The sequence below is a fragment of the Anomaloglossus baeobatrachus genome, chromosome 7 (assembly GCF_048569485.1).
Source record: "Anomaloglossus baeobatrachus isolate aAnoBae1 chromosome 7, aAnoBae1.hap1, whole genome shotgun sequence".
Classification (NCBI taxonomy): domain Eukaryota; kingdom Metazoa; phylum Chordata; class Amphibia; order Anura; family Aromobatidae; genus Anomaloglossus; species Anomaloglossus baeobatrachus.
Genome location: NC_134359.1, coordinates 244611757 through 244628950, shown reverse-complemented (window position 1 = coordinate 244628950; position 17194 = coordinate 244611757). Strand labels below are relative to the sequence as shown.

At 49.8% G+C, this 17194-nt stretch overlaps 1 protein-coding gene across 1 annotated transcript in view; it reads right to left on the bottom strand.

Annotated features, from left to right (window-relative positions):
* The window catches only part of GDE1 (glycerophosphodiester phosphodiesterase 1), a 32976-nt gene extending 16889 nt beyond the window's left edge, over positions 1-16087 (bottom strand). The window contains exons 1-2 of the mRNA XM_075317998.1: positions 15724-16087; positions 10034-10209 (exon numbers count right to left, since the gene is read on the bottom strand). Coding sequence (XP_075174113.1) covers positions 10034-10209; positions 15724-15975 — 428 coding nt within the window. The 5' untranslated portion in view covers positions 15976-16087. The remainder of the gene's footprint in view (positions 1-10033; positions 10210-15723) is intronic.
* Positions 16088-17194: the final 1107 nt, after the last annotated feature.

The following is a 17194-nucleotide window of genomic DNA, read 5'->3' as shown; positions in this document are numbered from 1 at the left end:
GTAGCCTGGTGCCGTAATGCCCAGGACGCACCCACGGCTCTGGTAGAATGGGCTTTCAGTCCTGATGGAATCGGAAGCCCAGCAGAACGGTAGGTGTGAAGAATTGGTTCCTTGATCCAACGCGCAAGGGTGGATTTGGAAGCTTGCGACCCTTTACGCTGACCAGCGACAAGGACAAAGAGTGCATCCGAGCGGCGCAGAGGCGCCGTGCGGGAAATGTAGATCCTGAGTGCTCTCACCAGATCCAATAAATGCAAACCTTTTTCAAATTGGTGAACTGGATGCGGACACAAAGACGGTAAAGTGATATCTTGATTGAGATGAAAGGAAGATACCACCTTGGGAAGAAATTCTGGAATTGGACGCAGAACTACCTTGTCCTGGTGAAACACCAGGAATGGAGATCTGCATGATAACGCCGCCAGCTCGGACACTCTCCGAAGAGACGTGACCGCCACTAGAAAGGCCACTTTCTGTGAAAGACGAGAAAGGGAAACCTCCTTCATAGGCTCGAAAGGCGGCTTTTGGAGAGCAATTAGAACCTTGTTCAGGTCCCAGGGCTCCAATGGCCGCTTGTAAGGGGGGACGATATGACAAACCCCTTGCAGGAACGTGCGTACCTGAGGAAGTCGCGCCAGGCGTTTCTGAAAAAATACGGATAGCGCGGAGACTTGACCCTTAAGGGAGCCAAGCGACAAACCTTTTTCCAACCCATACTGCAGGAAGGAAAGAAAAGTAGGCAATGCAAAAGGCCAGGGAGAAACTCCATGAGCCGAGCACCAAGATAGGAATATCCTCCACGTCCTGCTGGTAGATCTTGGCGGAGGATGGTTTCCTAGCCTGTCTCATGGTGGCAACCACTTCATGAGATAAACCTGAGGCCGCTAGGATCCAGGACTCAATGGCCACACAGTCAGGTTCAGGGCCGCAGAATTCAGATGGAAAAACGGCCCTTGAGACAGCAAGTCTGGACGGTCTGGTAGTGCCCACGGATGGCCTACCGTGAGGTGCCACAGATCCGGGTACCACGACCTCCTTGGCCAGTCTGGAGCGACGAGAATGGCGCGGCGGCAGTCGGACCTGATTTTGCGGAGAACTCTGGGCAACAATGCCAGAGGTGGGAACACATACGGTAGTCGGAACTGCGACCAATCTTGAACTAAGGCGTCTGCCGCCAGAGCTCGGTGATCGTGAGACCGTGCCATGAAAACCGGGACCTTGTTGTTGTGCCGTGACGCCATCAGGTCGACGTCCGGCATCCCCCAGCGGCGACAGATCTCCTGAAACACGTCCGGGTGAAGGGACCATTCCCCTGCGTCCATGCCCTGGCGACTGAGAAAGTCTGCTTCCCAGTTTTCTACGCCTGGGATGTGAACGGCGGATATGGTGGATGCCGTGTCTTCCACCCACGTCAGAATCCGCCGGACTTCCTGGAAGGCTTGCCGACTGCGTGTTCCCCCTTGGTGGTTGATGTATGCCACCGCTGTGGAGTTGTCCGACTGAATTCGGATCTGCTTGCCTTCCAGCCACTGTTGGAAGGCTTGGAGGGCAAGATAGACTGCTCTGATCTCCAGAACATTGATCTGAAGGGTGGACTCTTTCCGAGTCCACGTACCCTGAGCCCTGTGGTGGAGAAACACTGCTCCCCACCCTGATAGACTCGCATCTGTCGTGACCACCGCCCAGGATGGGGGTAGGAACGACTTTCCTTTTGACAATGAGGTGGGAAGAAGCCACCACCGGAGAGATTCCTTGGCTGCCTGAGAGAGGGAGACCTCCCTGTCGAGGGACGTCGACTTCCCGTCCCATTGGCGGAGAATGTCCCATTGTAGCGGACGCAGATGAAACTGCGCAAAAGGAACTGCTTCCATTGCTGCTACCATCTTCCCTAGGAAGTGCATGAGGCGCCTCAAGGGGTGCGACTGGCCCTGAAGGAGAGATTGCACCCCTATCTGTAGCGAGCACTGTTTGTCCAGTGGAAGTTTCACTATCGCTGAGAGAGTATGAAACTCCATGCCAAGATATGTTAGTGATTGGGTCGGGGTTAGATTTGACTTTGAAAAGTTGATAATCCACCCGAAACTCTGGAGAGTCTTCAGTGCCACGTTTAGGCTGTGTTGGCATGCCTCTTGAGAGGGTGCCTTGATAAGTAGATCGTCCAAATACGGGATCACGGAGTGACCTTGCGAGTGCAGGACTGCTACTACTGCTGCCATGACCTTGGTGAAGACCCGAGGGGCTGTCGCCAGCCCGAAAGGTAGAGCTACGAACTGGTTTTTACGTGTTTGTTGAGCAGCTTTAGATCCAGGACGGGACGGAACGACCCGTCTTTCTTTGGCACCACAAACAAATTGGAGTAAAAACCGTGACCTTGTTCCTGAAGAGGAACAGAAGTCACCACTCCTTCCGCCTTTAGAGCGGACACCGCTTGCAGCAGAGCATCGGCTCGGTCGGGCGGTGGGGAAGTTCTGAAGAAGCGAGTTGGAGGACGAGAGCAGAACTCTATCCTGTACCCGTGAGACAGAATGTCTCTCACCCAACGGTCTTTGACCTGTGACAACCAAATGTCGCCAAAGCGGGAGAGCCTGCCACCGACCGAGGATGCGGAGAGAGGAGGCTGAGAGTCATGAGGAAGCCGTCTTGGTAACGGTTCTTCCGGCTGGCTTTTTTGGGCGTGATTGAGTCCGCCAAGAATCTGAGCCCCTCTGATCCTTTTGAGTCCTTTTGGACGAGTAGAATTGGGACCTGCCTGAGCCTCGAAAGGACCGAAAACCAGACTGTCCCCTCCTCTGTTGAGGTTTGTTTTGTCTGGGCTGAGGTAAGGATGAATCCTTACCCTTGGAGTGTTTAATGATTTCATCCAAACGCTCACCAAACAATCGGTCACGAGAAAAAGGCAAACTGGTTAAGCACTTCTTGGAAGAAGAATCTGCCTTCCATTCTCTCAACCACAGGGCTCTGCGTAAAACCACAGAGTTGGCTGACGCCACCGCCGTACGGCTCGTAGAGTCTAGGACAGCATTAATCGCGTAAGACGCGAAAGCAGACATTTGAGAGGTCAAGGGTGCCACCTGCGGAGCAGATGTACGTGTGACCGTGTCGACCTGTGTAAGCCCAGCTGAAATAGCTTGGAGTGCCCATACGGCTGCGAATGCTGGCGCCAACGACGCTCCAATAGCTTCATAGATGGATTTTAACCAGAGCTCCATCTGTCTGTCAGTGGCATCTTTAAGTGCCGCCCCATCTTCCACTGCAACTAGAGATCTGGCTGCAAGCCTGGAGATTGGAGGGTCCACCTTGGGACACTGTGTCCAGCCCTTGACCACGTCAGGGGGAAAAGGATAGCGTGTATCTTTAAGCCGTTTGGAAAAACGCTTATCTGGATAAGCGTGGTGTTTCTGGATTGCGTCTCTAAAGTCAGAGTGGTCCAGAAACGTGCTTAATTTACGCTTGGGATACCTGAAATGGAATTTCTCCTGCTGTGAAGCTGCCTCCTCCGCAAGAGGAGCTGGTGGAGAAATGTCTAACATCCTATTGATGGACGCTATAAGATCATTCACTATGGCGTCACCATCCGGGGTATCTAGATTGAGAGCGGCCCCAGCATCAGACTCCTGATCAGTTACATCCGCCTCATCACACAGAGAGTCGTCCCGCTGGGACCCTGACCAGTGTGATGAAGTTGAGGGTCGCTCATAGCGAGCCCGCTTAGGTTGTCTGGGACTGTCGTCCGAGTCAGAGCCGTCACCCTGGGGTGCATATGACACCCCCGGAGCTAGGAAGTGGTCCAGCTGAGGGGGACCAGGGGGCAATGGATCAACAGTGCCCATGGTCTGAGTTACTGGTCTAGACTGCAATGTTTCAAGAATTTTAGACATAGTCATAGACAATCTGTCAGCAAAAGCTGCAAACTCCGTCCCTGTCACCTGGACAGCATTTACAGGTGGTTCTACCTGGGTCACCTCTAGCAGCGGCCCCGGCTGAGCAATTGCCACAGGGGCCGAGCACTGCACACAATGGGGGTCAGTGGAACCTGCCGGTAGAGTAGCCCCACATGCGGTACAAGCAGCATATAAAGTCCGTGCCTTGGCACTTTTGCTTTTTGCGGACGACATGCTGTTATCTCCTTGAGAAATCTAAGGAGGGTATATATCAGAAAACCACCAGCGACTGTACAGTGCAAAGTATTGCCAGCACAAAATACAAAAGTACACTATGGCACAAGTGGGGGAGAGCCCTTGAGGGCTGCTTACCGCCCGCTGAAAAGCGGGTGTGAGATCGTAGAATCCCTTGTCTGGGTCTCCCAGCCTCCCCTCCGCAGTTCAGCGTGCAGGCAGGAATGGCTGCCGGCGTCCTGTGAAGAGGGGCGGACCGTGGGCGTCCCAAACAAAAGAGCGGGAAGCTGCGTCCCCCTGTGCCTAGTGTGAGGGCTGGAGTATGTAAAACAGACTCCAGCTCTTAACGCTGCTGGACTGTACAGCGTCCCGCCCTCCTCCTGACTGGCAGGTCCGGGGGCGGGAACGATACGAACTAGGCCGCAAAAGCCGGGGACTGTAGTAATCTAGCGCGGCCGTCATATATGCACGGCCAGCGCGGAAGTCCCCGGCGCACCACAAATCCCAGCCGCGACCAGTAAACACTGACCCCAGCGGCCGGATCGGCCGATCGTACAAAGTCACCTCACTCAGCAGAGCTGTAGGGAGTAACGGCACCAGCGCAGCAGCGCTGTTTACCCCGGCACACTAACACACCCAGCAATGCTGCAGTGTGCCTGCGATAAGCACGGGGACACGGAGTACCTTGATGGAGCAGGGTCCTGTCCCTGAGAAAACTCCGCTCCGTATCCAGCAGATCCTCCAGGGGCTGTGGATGGAGCACGGCCTCAGTGCCCGGAGACCGGTAAAGTCCCACTTCACCCAGAGCCCTAATGGGGATGGGGAAGGAATCAGCATGTGGGCTCCAGCCTCCGTACCCGCAATGGGTACCTCAACCTTAACAAACACCGCCGACAGAAAGTGGGGTGAGAAGGGAGCATGCTGGGGGCCCTAGTATGGGCCCTCTTTTCTTCCATCCGACATAGTCAGCAGCTGCTGCTGACTAAACAGTGGAGCTATGCGTGGATGTCTGGCCTCCTTCGCACAAAGCATAAAACTGAGGAGCCCGTGATCCCACGGGGGGGTGTATAGCCAGAAGGGGAGGGGCCTTACACTTTTAAGTGTAGTACTTTGTGTGGCCTCCGGAGGCAGTAGCTATACACCCAATTGTCTGGGTCTCCCAATTAGGAGCGACAAAGAAAGAAGAATTTGCAATTCCATTGTTTAATGCTCATTATCTAGGTTACCGGCCACCGCAGCAGTTTATCAGCAGTGGCTGGTCTCCTAGGCAAGGAGTGCAGCACTTATAAGCTGTATAGAAAAGAGCTTGTAAGTGCTGTTCTGAAGTGCTGCTTTTGCCTGTGGCATCGGAGAATGACCAATTTGTGCTAGCCGTGTAAAAAAGCCAGTGAACAGAAGTGTCAATCAGGAGGGCACCAACACCCTAGGAAGCAGGGTAGAGGTGCACTCATGAATAATGGAGACTAGCCGTTTAAGTTCCACACTGATAATGTAATTTAGATTAAAGCAGAGATAAAAGTTAGGGTACCGTCACACTAAGCGACGCAACCAGCGATCCCACCAGCGATCTGACCTGGCAGGGATCGTTGGTGCGTCGCTACATGGTCACTGGTGAGCTGTCAATCAGGCAGATCTCCACAGCGATCAGAGATCAGCCACCAGCGACCTGTGTAACGACGCGGTGCTTCAGAACCATGGTACACATCGGGTTACTAAGCAAAGCGCTTTGCTTGGATACCCGATATGTACCTTGGTTACCAGCATCCGCAGCTGCCAGAAGCCGGCTCCCTGCACACGTAATCATGGTACACATCGGGTTACCAAGTAAAGCGCCTTGCTTGGATACCCGATATGTACCTTGGTTACCAGCTTACCGCAGGCTGCCAGAAGCCGGCTTCCTGCTCCCTGCACATTCAGATTGTTGGCTCCCGCTGTCAAACACAGCGATGTGTGCTTCACAGCGGGAAAGCAACGACAAAAAAAATGTCCCAGGACATTCAGCAACGACCGGCGTCCTCACAGCAGGGGCCAGGTCGTTGCTGAATGTCACACACAGCGACATCGCTAGCAAGATCGCTGTTGCGTCACAAAAACCGTGACTCAGCAGCGATGTCGCTAGCGATGTCACTTAGTGAGACGTGGCCTTTAGACTTAGGAGACAGGATTTCACATTCTGTGCTGATTACTTTCTTAAATATAATCTATCAGCAGCTATTTGCTCTGTAACTTGACAGCAGGCATGATATAGAGGCTGAGACCCTGATCCCAGCGATGTGTCATTTGCTGTACTGGATGAAGAAGTTGTGATAGAATCATAGTTTTCTCTACTGCAGATCTAGCTGAGCTGTGTATAACCCTGCCCACAACTTAGTCCTGCAATGATAATCTCCTGCTGATAAAACACTGATTTTATTTAAACAGCAACAAACAGCCCAGTAAGTGACACACCAGGCTCTCAGCACCTACATCATGCTGAACTCAGATTATATAGCTAAAACCTACTGACAGATTGCCTTTAAAAGCGCTCTATATAAGTTATTCTAATACCAAGTTCCAAGTCCTCTGCATACAATATATCACAAAAGTGAGTACACCAATTTCATTATATCTTTTCATGGGACAACACTTAAGATCTGACCCTGTGATACAATGTACAGTAGTCAGTGTACAGCTTGTATAACAGGGTAAATTTGGTGTCCTCTAAATAACATGTTAAGTTACGTCATTGGTTGAACTCGATGGACTTAAGTCTACCTAACACTATGAAACTCAACACACAGCCATTAATGTCTAAACTGATGACAATAAAAGTGAGTACACCTCTTCATAGCCCCCCTAAATGCAGTCTGAGCCCCTACATAGCCCGCAATATACAGTATGAGCCCTTAAGTACCCCATGTATAGAGTAGTAGGCAGCCCCTATATACAGTATGAGCCCCCACATAGCCCCCCTAATATACATGAACCCTCACATAGCTCATTATATACAGTATGAGCCCACACACAATCCTCCTATACACAGTAGGAGCCCTTGCATAGCCTCGTTATACATAGAGGGAGCCCTCACAAAGCCCTCAATATACAGTATGAACCTTTAAGTACCCCCTGTATAAAGTATTAGCCTCTATATACAGTATGAGCCCCCTCATAACTTCCTTATACTGTATATATAGGTTCATAGTGTGTATGAACCCCAAAATACTCTCCATATACACAGCATACGCCTCCTCATATACAATATGTGCCCCCACATAACTTCCTATATATTAGGAGTCCCCACATGGCCTGCTATTTACCGTATGAGCCCCCAAACAGCCCTTATATATACAGCCACACATCTCACATAGGAAAAAAAAACACCACATACTCTACTCCCTTCAGATTCCCCCACGCTACGCTCTGGTCTCCAGCGCACTGACACAGCAGAGCGGTGACATGACGTCATGCCTGCTGTCAGTTGCACACAGTGATTGATGGAAGACTGACTAGACGGCTCCGTCCCCCACCAATGTATTAGCCACTATCTGCATCCTCAGGGTACAGATAGCGGTGATATGGAGACATGTACGGCGGGCAGCGGATGGCATGGTGCAGCCTGCAGACTACTGGTTTCAGCCTTTTGGCTGTCTAAGTCTATGGGTCAGACTGGAGCAGCCAAAGGAACGGATGTGAGGACACTTTGCCCTCCCCGGTATATAGTACACTCCCAAGCTCCCTCTAGTGGTGGCTGCAGGTAGACAGTAAGTCTGCCTTTTCCTGTAGAACCAGGAGCGCAGATGTGGAGCACTGCTGGCTTTTCAGTCGCAGGATTGGTATGGATCCCAGTATTCAGACCTCCATCAATCATCAAGTAATGGGATATCGTAGCAATACACAATCAATTTAGAAGATGGGAAAGCCTCTTTTAAAAACAAATGCGCATTACACAACACACACTACAAATTGCTCATTAATATATTAATATTTGCTCCTAGACTTTACATGATGAATATTATTGTCTGTGTCCAGGAATGTTACGTACCTACTGATAGCAATGTGAAGTATGAATACACCCATGATCAGCACATAGATGGGCACATACCGCACATGCCAGGACTCAAACACCAGATAAACAGGTTCGGGGTGGAGACGACCGTGGAATCAAAGCCACTTGTAGACACTTCAGCTATTGTGTCACTTATCTATCTACGAGATAAGGATGTCTGACAGGAGCGTCTGGTGATCTCTCTGTAAATCAACCTCTGACCATTACCGGGACTGGTATATGCCAGGAGAAATGCCCAGGTGTATATGCGGGTGGTGGGTCATCAATATGTGGTGGAACAAGGGGTTCTCCATTAATATTATGATTAGAATGAATGAAGCCCCCCCAATACATCACAGCGAACCTCTGGGTCCCGAATCTTAAAGACCTATGTAAAAAAAAAAAAAAAAAAACTTAACCCGAGGTTAGGGCATGTGCACACGCTGCAGAAATTTTCTGCACCCAAAAAAAAAAAAAAAAAAAAACACACCTTGTGGCCAAAAATCGCATGTGTTTTTAATGCACTTTTGGTGGGGTTTTTTGGTGCGTTTTTTTGGTGAAATCAATGGATGGAATGGCTAAAAAAAAATAAATAAAAGCAAGAAAAAACCCCAACATATGACATGCTGCATATATTTTCCACACCCAAAACTGCAAGAAAATAAGAAGCAACATGCACACAGCATTTCGGATTTCTCAAAGACTTTGCTGGGAAAAGGATAGACATGCAGGTTTGGGAACAATCAACTGCATCGGAAACAGATCAAAAATGGCACCATGCACACAGGGCCAAGGCTGTATGTGCACGCCGAGCTTTTGTATGCAGATTTTTATGCAGGTTATCATGCAGTTTGTTGCCCAAACCTACATGTCTATCCTTATCCCAACAATGACTATGAGAAATCAGAAGTGCTGTGCGCACGTTGCTTCTTTTTTCCTTGTAGTTTTGGGTGCAGAAAAAAAATCTTCAACATGTCAATTGTTTTTGCGTTTTTTTTCTGAGCTTTTAGCCCTTCTAGCCATTGATTTCACACAAATAAAAGCACCAAAAAAAGCATAAAAAAGTGTGTTTTTTAGTGTTTTTTTTTGCCACAAGGTGCGTTTTTTGATGCAGAAAATTTCTGCACCAAAAACTCAGCGTGTGCACATAGCTTTAATATTATGGCTTTAACCTCAATTAAAGGCAGGGAAAGCAATCAGAGAGAACAGGCGGCCGGTGCGCGGTATAATTTCCTACATCGTAAAAACCTTCTCGAGTGTTTGGAAAGTTTTATAGAACTCCAGCAGTTATTTTACAAGCTGGCACGCACCTCATATATTTCAGATGTCTGATATAATGGTATTACGATTTATCTTTACTAAGGTGTATAAAACACTGGAGTTTTTCTTCCATGTTAGATAAGAACATGTACAGCAGTGAGGGCTGATAAAGAATGACCCCTGTCATGGGTCCACTGTGTATAAAACAAAAAAAAGAACAAAAGGGGTTCACCCGATTCATGTGCCATAGACCTGCCTTTATATACCCTCGCTAAGCCAAGCTCCTGGCATCCTGCGGTCGTTGCCCATGACCCGCCTCACTATGCCCCACGTTATAGCGTTCTGTATGAGATCAGCAACATTTTTAGTAAAAAATGCCATCTACAACCTGGCGTGAATCAGAGGACTGCCCCATCTTGAACTCTGCCCACTCCATACCCACAGCGATGCCACACTCTGCCCGTATTTAGTATACAGGTTGCTGTCATCATAGGAACAATGGCGGGAAAAGGACAGGGGACTTGAGCCGTGCCAGTGCCCGGCGTCTTCAGCATACTGTGAATTTGGTAATCATGCCATCATGATTTTGCATTATGTGTAGTGCCGAAAAAAGACGCCAGACGTCCGCACTCACCCCAAGCGATGGTTGGCTGCGGGATTTAGCTTTCTGATTTCCGCAAAGGTAAGGTCACTTAATTTCCCATGGCCGTCTGTTGTCCGCTCTACCGTGTCGTCGTGCATGAGAATAGGAACGCCATCTTTAGTAAACTCCAGGTCCAGCTCCACGGCCACGGCGTCATTCTGTGCGGCCTAGAACAAGGGACGAAAGTAAATTAGCACATGTCAAATTTCTCCCAGAGTGCTCCATAAACATGGCAGCCGTCCCATCCCTGCCCCATTCTACCAGTCTTCCCAATCCTGTTGCGTGTTACAAACCAGAAAACAAATTAGGACAGTGCCCCAATAGTTAGGCCATGTTCACACAGTATTTAGTGAGTTTTTTTACCTCAGTATTAAGGCCACGTTCACACAGTGAGTATTTGGTGAGTTTTTTACCTCAGTATTAAGGCCACGTTCACACTATGAGCATTTGGTGAGTTTTTTACCTCAGTATTAAGGCCACGTTCACACTATGAGCATTTCGTGAGTTTTTTACCTCAGTATCGTGGCCTTAGGCCGGAGTTACACTTGCGAGAGACTCGCGCGAGTCTTGCCGCGCATCACCTGTCATGGCCGCACACTCTCCGGACAGGAGTGTCTCAGCTGCATAGAAATACATACAGCCGATCCGCTCCAGTCAGGAGAGTGCGTGGCCATGCCGGGTGATGTGATACGAGACTAGTGAGAGTCTCTCGCCAGTGTGACTCCGGCCTTAATGTGCAAAATAATATGTTTTTAGGAATTCCATGCCATTCCTGCGCCAATCTTATCTGCAAAGACGTGATGATCGTGTGAACATGAATGGAATGTTTTTACGGGGGGCTTTCAGGGGCTACTAAGACCATATGACATTATGGCATCGCATATACCAGGTCTAGTCAGCACATTTTTTTTTGTTTTTAATTTTTCCTTTCTAACATGAATTGATATTCGTCACACATCGGATCTGGCTGCATTGAGTGGACTCATGACCTGAACATCTCCAAAACACAGAGGGTGCGGGCTGTGATTTATGGCCAGCATCTGCCTCGTACACCAGCAAAAGCAGCTAGCTCCAATTGCTTCTGTTTAATTGCTGCTTTCATTCTCTGATAGGGGTTATTGAGTAGGGTGAGACTGATGGCGCGTCCCTTAAGATGGCCATAGTTTTCTCTCTGCGACACAATTGATGGTTGCCATTGGGCTGCCATGGCACCGGGGGCCCTGATGAAGGCGCTAGAGGTGAGCAAAATAATTCATATAACCCTGGGGCCATATCTGCTGATGAGAGTCTTATGAGCCGCCTTTCTACCTGACAGAATACTTGGTGCCTTTTACAATTTGTAGGCCCAGCGTGAGGTCATGCCGCAACGATGATGTCCTGCCTGGCTGACAAATCACAGAGGTGCAGGATAGTGATAAGTGAGCACCACCATGCTCAGGTGCTCAGCACTCAGATGGGTGTGACTCGAGTACCCGAGTATAATGGAAGTCAATGGGGGAACTCGAGTATTTTTCCAGGAAATTTTCAGGAAAAATGCTTGAGTCCCCCTTAGGCTATGTGCGCACTAGAAAAGTGATTTTTCTCAAGAAAATTTCTTGAGAAACTTCTGGGAGTTGAAGATTACCGCACCTGTGGTAAAAAACCCGCACCAAATCCGCAGGAAAAACGCATGCGTTTTTGCCGCGATTTTTCCCGCAGGTTGGTCCCTGCGGTTTTTTTATGCTGAACAGAAATAAATAATATAGATAATAGATAGATAATCGATAGACAGATAATGGATAGAGGGAAAGATGGATAGATGAATAGATAGATGGATAAGAAAAACCTATATAATGTCCCACCCCCCTGCATATTCTAAGCTGGCACCCTTTAGTGACTTTCATGTGGCACTAAAGGGTGCCTAGCCTTGTATTTAGCCAAAAAATAATAAAAAAAAAATGACGTTAGGTTTCCCCTATTTTTGTAGCCAGCTAGGGTAAAGCAGACGGCTGCAGCCTACAAACCACAGCTGGCAGCTTCACCTTGGCTGGTAATCCAAAACAGAGGGCACCCCACGCTGTTATTTTACATTAAATAAATAATTTATAACAAAAAACGTGGGGTCCCCCCCAAATTGGATCACCAGCCAAGGTAAAGCGGACAGCTGGGGTCTGATATTCTCAGACTAGGGAGTTCCACTGTTATTGGACACTCCCCAGCCTAAAAATAGCAGGCTGCAGCCGCCCCAGAAGTGGAGCATCCATTAGACGTGCCAATCCTGGCGCTTCGCCCCAACTCATCCCGTTGCCCAGGTGCGGTGGCAAACGAGGTAATATATGGGGTTGATGCCAGATGTGTAATGTCACCTGGCATCAAGCCCTGGGGTTAGTGATGTCACGCGTCTATCAGATACCTGACATCGCAAACCCAGTCAGTAAGAAATATAAAATAGACAACAAAAAAAAGTTTTATTTGGAAAAAAAACACTCCTCACATTCCCTCTTTCACCAATTTATTGATAAGAACAATCAATTCCACGTCCGGCGTAATCCAATAAGGGGGGGGGGGGGCGTCCCACGGCGATCCATACCATAGTCACTGTCCCAGTCCATGAAGAACAGAAGGTTCCCCATTGGCTGGGAGAGCAATGCAGTGACCTGAGCTAACATCAATAGCCCAGGTCACTACAGGGGATGACGAGTGCTGCTGTCAGGAGGATAGATGAGATCATTACCTGCTGTGATGATCTCCTGCAGTCCTGCCATCAGCGCTGTCACTGCCTTCTATGCCCGCCGCGTTGTCAGCAGTATCGCGAGAGCCCGTGACGTCACCGCTAGTGACAGTCTCGGGCTGCTCGCGAGACGGGCATAGACAGCAGTGACCGCGGTGACGTCAGAAGGCAGGAGATCGTCACAGCAGGTAATTATCTCATCTCACCTCCTGACAGCAGCGCTCGGCATCCCCGCGGCTGCACGCACTGCTGTTTGTCAGTGTCTGCCTGCGCTGCAGCGTGACAAGCTGCTGATACTGTGGGCAGACACTGACACACTGCAGGGCTGGCAGCCGCGGGGCCGGAGCGGGACACAGACTGCACGGGCACCCGCCGGACGTCACACGGAAGTGCTTCTGTGCGGCGTCCAGGGAGTATGACGTCTGTGTTTACTCTGCTCCGCCTCCTCTTCCTGGCATAATGACATCACTCCCTGCAAAACCGCAGGCAGCGATGAGCATTACCGCAGGTAAATCGCGGCTATACCGGGGGGTATACCGCACATGATTTGCTACCTGCGGTATACCCCCTGAATTTCGCGATTACATTACAGTGAATGGAGTGAAATTCCAGGGGTATTCCGCAGGTACCTGCGGAAAATAATAGACATGCTCATTTTCTCAAGAAAGTTTCTTGAGAAAATTTTCTCAAGACATTTTCGTGAGAAAAATCCGCAGTGTGCGCACAGCTATTTTTTGTTCCCATAGGTTTTGCTGGGAAATGTCTGCAGAAAGATTTCAAACCTTTCTCAAGAAATTTCCGCAGCAAATCCGCGAGTAAATCCGAGGGTAAAACGGCCTAGTGCGCACATAGCCTAAGGCTATGTGCGCACTAGAGATGTGAAGTTTCTCGAGAAAATCTTCTCGAGAAACTTCTGGGAGTGAAGATTTGCTGACCTCCGGAAAAAATCCGCGGCAAAACCGCATGCGGATTTGCCGCGGATTAGCCGCGGATTTGCCGCGATTTTCCCGCGGGTGGTTCCCTGCGGATTTTTGCAGTCTGTACTGCAGAAATCCGCGGGATACCTGCGGATTTAATGGACATGTTCATTTTCTCAAGAAACTTTCTCGAGAAACTTTTCTCAAGAAACTTTCTTGAGAAAAATCCGCACCAGTGCGCACAGCTTTTTTTTTTTCTCATAGAATTTCATGGGAAATGTCTGCACAAAGATTGCAGACATTTCTCAAGAAATTTCCGCGGCAAATCCGCGGGTAAATCCGCGGGTATTTTGCTCTAGTGCGCACATAGCCTAAAACTTCCATTATACTTGGGTACCCGAGTCGCACCCATCTGAGTGTCCAACTGCTAGTTCCGAGTCTGGAGCACACGAGCATGGTAGTGCTCGCTCATCACTACCGTAGTTATGAGTACTGAGCATCTGAGCATGGTAGTGCCCGCTCATCACTAGTTACGAGTACCGAGCACCCGAGCATGGTAGTGCGCGCTCATCATTAGTTATGAGTACCGAGCACCCGAGCATGGTAGTGTCCGCTCATCACTAGTTATGAGTACCGAGCAATCGAGCATGGTAGTGCCCGCTCATTACTAGTTACAAGTCCTGAGCACACGAGCATGGTAGTGCCCACTCATCACTAGTTACGAGTACCGAACACCGGAGCATGGTAGTGCTCGCTCATCACTAGTTACGAGTACCCAAGCATGGTAGTGCTCACTCATCACTAGTTACGAGCACCCGAGCATGGTAGTGCTCACTCATCACTAGTTATGAGTACCAAGCACCTGAGCATGGTAGTGTCCACTCATCACTAGTTACGAGTAGAGAGCACCTGAGCATGGTAGTGCTCGCTCATCATTAGTTACGAGTACTGAGCACCCGAGCATGGTAGTGCTCGCTCATTACTAGTTACCAGTACCGAGCACCCGAGCATGGTAGTGCTCGCTCATCACTAGTTACCAGTACCGAGCACCCGAGCATGGTAGTGCTCGCTCATCACTAGTTACCAGTACCGAGCACCTGAGCATGGTAGTGCACGCTCATTACTAGTTACCAGTACCGAGCACCCGAGCATTGTAGTGCTCGCTCATTACTAGTTACCAGTACCGAGCACCCGAGCATGGTAGTGCTCGCTCATCACTAGTTACCAGTACCGAGCACCCGAGCATGGTAGTGCTCGCTCATTACTAGTTACCAGTACCGAGCACCCGAGCATGGTAGTGCTCGCTCATCACTAGTTACCAGTACCGAGCACCTGAGCATGGTAGTGCACGCTCATTACTAGTTACCAGTACCGAGCACCCGAGCATTGTAGTGCTCGCTCATTACTAGTTACCAGTACCGAGCACCCGAGCATGGTAGTGCTCGCTCATCACTAGTTACCAGTACCGAGCACCCGAGCATGGTAGTGCTCGCTCATTACTAGTTACCAGTACCGAGCACCCGAGCATGGTAGTGCTCGCTCATCACTAGTTACCAGTACCGAGCACCCGAGCATGGTAGTGCGCGCTCATCACTAGTTACGAGTACTGAGCACCGGAGCATGGTAGTGCTCACTCAGGCGGCTCACAAAGCTCCTGCGAAACATGTCGCTCATCTCTAGAAGGCCCCCATCACCGCCATCTTGGTACTCCATTGGCTGGGCCCATGATTTGCACTATACACCATTTCTGCAGTGAATTGTACGCAACGTGCGCACATAGCCTTACTGGAGTATTGCAGCATATAACGCTTATAATCAACTGATCGCAGAATCGTGGTTTTTAAAAATGTATAAAAGAAATAAAAACCATTAAAATCACCTCACCCCACAAAACCTAGAGACATTGGTGGAATTTTGCTTTTATCCATCATTTCACCCCAATTGCAGACCTGTGCCGTAAAGCAGAGTGGTGAGTGCCGGCATATAACGTGCTGTGCCCTGGTGGGGGGCAGGGTGCCCAGTCAGTGCTGGTAACGAGTGCACTGCATACTGACCAGGCTGATGGCCGCCAGGGTGTTCTCCGGGGCGTCGTGTGCGCCTCCTCGGTGGGCGATGGACGATACCTTCCCCCGGGGCTTCAGCACCTGCTGTGCACGAGACTCGGGGACCGGCGGGAACCTGAACAGGACGAGCAGCAGGTAGAGGCCGCCGGTCAGGACACCGGAGAGCTGCGGGCTGCGGGTGACCAGGAGCAGCAGCACAAACACGGAGCTGAAGGACAGCAGCAGACCCTCGGCCCACAGCATGGCGACCCCCAGCGAGCCGGCCCCGGCCTCCACCAGCCTGCACCCGGTAGTGAGGCGGAGAGAGGGCGGCCAGGAACTGCCCGTGCACAATGGCTGATGTCACTGCACAGGGACTGCACTCTGCACAGACAGCTGTATATACAGGGGTCCCAGGGAGGTATATACAGGGGTGCTAGGGGGTATATAACTGCACAGACAGCTGTATATACAGGGGTTCCAGGGAGGTATATACAGGGATGCTAGGGGGTATATAACTGCACAGACAGCTGTATATACAGGGGTCCCAGGGAGGTATATACAGGGGTGCTAGGGGGTATATAACTGCACAGACAGCTGTATATACAGGGGTTCCAGGGAGGTATATACAGGGATGCTAGGGGGTATATATATTACTGCACAGACAGCTGTATAAAAAGGGGTCCCAGGGAGGTATATACAGGGGTGCTAGGGTGGTATATATATTACTGCACTCTGCACAGACAGCTGTATATACAGGGGTCCTAGTGTGTTGTGTATATACAGGGATCCTAGTGTGTTATATACAGGGGTCCTAGTGTGGTATATACAGGGGTGCTTGGGGAGGTATACATATATTACTGACTGCACAGACAACTCTAAATAGAGGGGTCCTAGGGTGGTATGTACAGGAGTCCAAGGAAGGCATATACATGGGTCACAAGGGGTCCCAGGGAGGTATATACAGGGGTCCTAGAGAGGTATATATATTCCCGCACTCTGAACAGACCGCTGTATATACAGGGGTCCCAGGGTGGTATATACAGGGGTCTCAGCAAGGTGTATATATACACCATATATTACTGCACCCTGCACAGACCGCTGTATATACAGGGGACCCAGGGTGGTATATACAGCGGTCTCAGCAAGGTATATATATACACCATATATTACTGCACCCTGCACAGACCGCTGTATATACAGGGGACCCAGGATCGTATATATAGGAGTCCCAGCGTGGAATATATGCAGTATATATACAGTATATTACTGCACTCTGCACAGGCAGCTGCGTATACAGGGGGGGGGGGCATATACCATATATTATTCTCCAGAATAAACCTTGATTAGTTATATATTTTGATAGAGCAGATTTTTACAGATGCAGCCATACCAAAGATGTTCATAGTATCATAGTTTTTAAGGTTGAAGGGAGACTCTAAGGCTGGCTTTGCACACTACGACATCGCAGGTGCGATGTCGG